The 4784-nt window shown below is 56.3% G+C and overlaps 1 protein-coding gene across 1 annotated transcript; it reads left to right on the forward strand.

The window, feature by feature from the left end:
* The first annotated feature begins 3167 nt into the window (after positions 1 to 3167).
* LOC101765812 (transcription repressor OFP12) lies at positions 3168 to 4784 on the forward strand. The gene has a single exon (XM_004985567.4). The coding sequence runs from the start codon at positions 3703 to 3705 to the stop codon at positions 4303 to 4305; it is 603 nt and encodes a 200-aa protein (XP_004985624.1). The 5' UTR covers positions 3168 to 3702; the 3' UTR covers positions 4306 to 4784.

Here is a 4784-nt window from a genome sequence, read left to right on the forward strand (position 1 = left end):
GATCGACGACGCTTGCCTTATACAGAGGCGGAGCTCGACGAACAAATCAGAGGGGGCCAACCCGCGGAATTAAGCACTAAACGCCTGTGAACAGTAGCAAAAATACTGTTCATTCGATGAAGATTGGGTTGGACCAGGGGGGCCATGGCCCCCTTTGTCTCAACTGAGCTCCGCCAGTGGCCTTATATGTTGACAGAGCAAACAATGCATCGTGCCGTTGTTCCTCTCGTGCTTAATTGTCTGATCATCAGTGATCAACTCAGCAACAAGATTACTCTGCGGGGACAATGGTTGTCGTATATTGGAGTATAAATGAGTTGCTTGTCAGCTTCGAATTAAATTGGATGGTGCCTCGTAGTGCAGACATCTACATTGGTCGTAGTGAAGTGGAAGGAACCTCGTAGTGCAGACATCTACATTCAGTAACTCTGTATAAGGGTGCTACGTTGGTCGGTTACAATTTCCCTACCTGCTAATCTACCAGTGTACTACTCCCTTCGTCCTAAATTGCAGGTCGTTTTGACTTTTCTAGGGGTATAGTATTTTCTATGCACTTAAATATAGTGTAGGTACAAACATATATAAATGAAGAAAAGTTAAAATCACCTAGAGTTTCTTCTCTGAATCCGGCAAGCCGCAGAACGCGACGGCGAAGCTGGCTGCAGGACGAGTCGGTGAAGAGCACAGAGCACTGACGCGGTTGGGGTGGCGGGCGCGGAGAGCAGAGCCGACGCGATGGCCCTCCTTAGCATGTGGTGGCGTGGCGCGTGACGGCCGCGCACGCGGGGTGGTGGTAGCAGAACGGCAGAAGAGGCCGGACCCGTCGTGCACGCACGCGTGTGTTGATGTCGCGATGTGTGTTGCCATCCGCCCCCGCGCGCATACGCCAAGCCCACGACCACGAGGAATGATGGATGGGGGCCGCTTCGTGCCTGCCGCGCGTCAGACGCCAGAGAATTCACGGCCGCGCGCGGGACAAGCCCGGAACACGGATCCTTGTCTCTTCCGTACCCCCGGCCGGCTGCAACGAACGCTCGATGGAGTCGGCTGGGGGCGACCCCGCCGTTGCATCTTCAAGAGCGAACCATCGAGGCCGTATGCCGAAACACGTCGTCAGCGGCATGCTGGCTGCTGCTGCGCTGCGCCCGCCGGACGGGCCAGGAAGTTACTCTTGCACCAGTATCTGTGTACAAGCACGGTACGGGCGCCGCGAGGCCGGCGCCCGGCCGCGTTGTATGGGCGGCGTGCGGCTCCAAACAGGGCCGCCGGAGCAAGCGACCGAGGCGGCGCTTTTATTAGCGCGCGCGAGCCGGTGGCTGGCGACCAACCAGCGCTGCCCCGTGCGCATGTGGCGGCGTGGCGTCTCCGAGCGGTGCTGCGCGGCGCGTGCGTGAGCCGGACGCAAGACAACAAGCCGGAACTCCCCCATCCGTAACCCGCTACCCGTACACGGCCGGCGGCCACGGCCACACCGCGTCGTCCTCCCTGCCCGCCGGGCAAATTAACAAACCCCAAAAAAATTCACGGCGGCGCGGGGGAGATCGGAGGATAAGGCAGCCGCGCGGAACACGGATCATGTCTCTGCATGCGTTCCCTCCGCCGCTAGCTCTGATCTCGCCGGCCCTGCCGCGCCCGGGTCGGGTGGCATCTGGTGCCCCACTTCGCCGGCCGCGCGTTCATGGCCATCATCCGGTCCAGTTGCTCGACCATACGATCGACAGCTATACGGAGTACACTCACCGGCTGATGATGATCTGCGACGTACACCGCCGCCGATCGACGGCGGCGGCGGTAGATGCAGACGAGATCGATGGGGATGGGCGACGACGAGCGAGCGCGATCACGTGTGTCGATCGATCGCCCCAGGACGGACGGGCGTACTGTGTAGCAGTGTAGAGCGTGAACGGAGTGACATGTGTGTGCTGCTACTCACGCACGTACGTTTCGGCCATTCATGTTGAGATGGTTCCGTTTAAACGACGACGTACGTGCTCCAGCGGCTCGCGTCGTTTCGTTACGCGTTGTTGTCGCTCCATCATCGGTTGTTGCCTCGTTGCCCTCGCTGCTGCGTAAGCACGGCGTCCTACTAGCTGTACGTGTGCCGAGTTTGGAAAGGTTCAGCGTCGGCAAGAAACCTGCTTCCGCGATCATCATCAGCATACTTTCCTGCAAAGTTCATCGTCATCGGTTGAAAACAAAACGATCGAGCTAGCCCGGAACGAAACTTCTTGGAACACGGTATGCATACTTTCTTCTCATCTCAAGGAATTGAATGTAGCAGCGAATGAAAAATACATCTCTGCCACAGGATACGAGTACCTCGCTCTGGCGTGTGGCTGCACGCATGAAACACGCCTGCTATAAAGTAGGATGGTAGCTCTCCATTTCCCTTCTCATGTTTTCTTCCCAACAACACATTGTGGTTGGTCGACGTTTATGCATGGGCACTTGACACGCCAATGCTTCAAATCGATCTTTCACTGTGCTGCCTCCCGGAGCCCGCCCGCCCGGGTAGCAAGACCATGTGAGAGCCCTAACGCACCCAACCACACATGGACACGCCTCCGCACCCAGGCAGCGTTCATGCATAGGGCCCCCGGGCCTCTGTTCTGCACGCGGTTTCTTTGCTTTTGCTAGAACAATACAGGACTTGACAGCATCAGCGCAGCAGCAGCATCACCATGCAGATGCAGTACGAGGGGCACATGGAGCCATGGGGGCACGGGCATCGCCTAGATGGTTATTGCAAGTTTACTACTCGTTGTTCATGCGTACTACAGCCTCAGCCTCAGTGAAAAATGCTGACATGAATACGTACGCTGATCGATACACACACGCTGACATACAGGGGGCGTACGTGGTACAGTCTGTACGAGCTGGACCAGTGGTGCTGGCAAGTAAAGGAGCGTACGAGTGGAGTGAATTCAGACGGTAACCGGCCACTTCTGTCAATTTTGGACCAGAGCCAATTGTAATTGTACCATGAAGCTATTGTGGTTGTTGAACATTCAAGAGGCGACCGATGCAGGTGTGGCCGTAGTTGCACGTTGCGCCCTGATGATAGAATAATGACAGAGGATGAAGGCGGTGCTAATACAATCCTCATTTGTTTTATTTCTCGGATAGGTGAGGGCAATTCTAGCCCTCTACTGATCCCATGAGAAGAAATGCATACGACAAGCAAGTTACATTTTTTTTCAGCAACTTCAGGGAGAATCTCAAAGCTTCTTGGACGGTAAAGATGTTTGCAAGGGCTGGTATGTGTAGCATTCTCGTAGATACTTCTGTGTTCTTACTTACTGGCCGTGGTCTAGTTCTGTTGAGAAAATAGACCTCTTTCTGGAATCTGGATAGCTCAAGTGGAAAAAGCTATCGATCAATTTTTTTTGGCGCCACTTGCGTGCTAACTAATGCAGGTAGAATGAACCTTCTTGACCAGAAATTGTGACTTTGTCAGCTTGCACTGAACTCAATTCGTCCAACAATAGGTGAGCCCCCATACGGCCATACCTAGAAACGCCACTGCCTCACTTCTCCTATAAACTCCTCGCAGCCGGCGTCACACACCAGCTTCTCACTCCACACTCCATTCACGACCCAAAGCTTAGCTCCTAGCTAGCTCCGGGTCAGCAGCGTTCGCGCCCAGTAAACAAACAAAACCAAGAGAGCACTCGCGCTAGAGCAAATAAAGCGTACACGACGATGCTCGGATGCTTCTCCCGGCTGCGGCGGCCGCCGGCGGGGTCACCGGCGCCGGAGCCCATTCCGGGGTCCGACGACGCGTCCACGTCCGCGGCCTCGACGTCGGCGGGCGGCTCCACCTCCCCGTGTTCGTCCTCCTCCTCGGCACGCTGCAAGAACGGCGGCGCCAGCAGCTCGCCACACGGCCATGGCCGCGACGGCGGCGCGGTGGGCAAGAACCCGTCCGCGCTGTCCGAGTCCGGGCTGTCGTCGGCCATCGCGTCGCGCCGGTTCTTCCTCTCCTCCCCGGGCCGCTCCAACTCCATCGTCGACTCGTCGGCGCACGGCGCCGCCCTGGGCCTGAGCGTCGGCGCGGCCGGGGTGGCGGTGCCGACGTACTCGCCGGACCCGCACGCCGACTTCCTCCGGTCGATGGAGGAGATGGCCGCGGCGCTCCGGCTGGACGCGCGGCGGCGCGGCGACCGGGCGCGCCTCCACGAGCTTCTGCTCTGCTACCTCGCGCTCAACGACAGGCGCGCGCACAAGTACGTCGTCAGCGCCTTTACCGACCTCCTCCTCCGCCTCACCGCCGCCACAAACCTCGACGACGAGCACCACGATTGACTCGTGCTAGCATGCAGCAACTCTCTGCGATGCATACGGACGACAGATTTTTGGGTACCGTATTCAGAATTCTATTGCAATATTTGGCAAGTAACTTAGAAGCCACATGCAGATCATGGTGTCTGAACTCTGAAGATCATCTAACGACTGTAAATACGTGGTGGTGTGAAATTTCGTAGCTGGAATCTGTCAGTATGCATAGCATTTTGCTCTGACTTTTCTCTGGGTGTGTTGTGACTTGTGAGCAGTGAGCGTGCTGGCTAAGATAGAATATGTCCAGCTTCTACAAACAAAGGTGTTTTGCTTGGTTTGCTTTTGCGTTTGCCTTTGCCTTTTTGGCCATCTCTGCTCTTTTACTGTTGAGCTCTTTAGCTTTCTGTTCTCTTTGGGGGTACTTGAAGGCTAAGCTTGCTTTTGTGTTTGTTATATAGGCCATGCCAAGCATGGTTTCAAGGCTAAGTTTGCTTGTGTGTTATGTA

This window comes from Setaria italica, chromosome IX (assembly GCF_000263155.2).
Source record: "Setaria italica strain Yugu1 chromosome IX, Setaria_italica_v2.0, whole genome shotgun sequence".
Lineage (NCBI taxonomy): Eukaryota > Viridiplantae > Streptophyta > Magnoliopsida > Poales > Poaceae > Setaria > Setaria italica.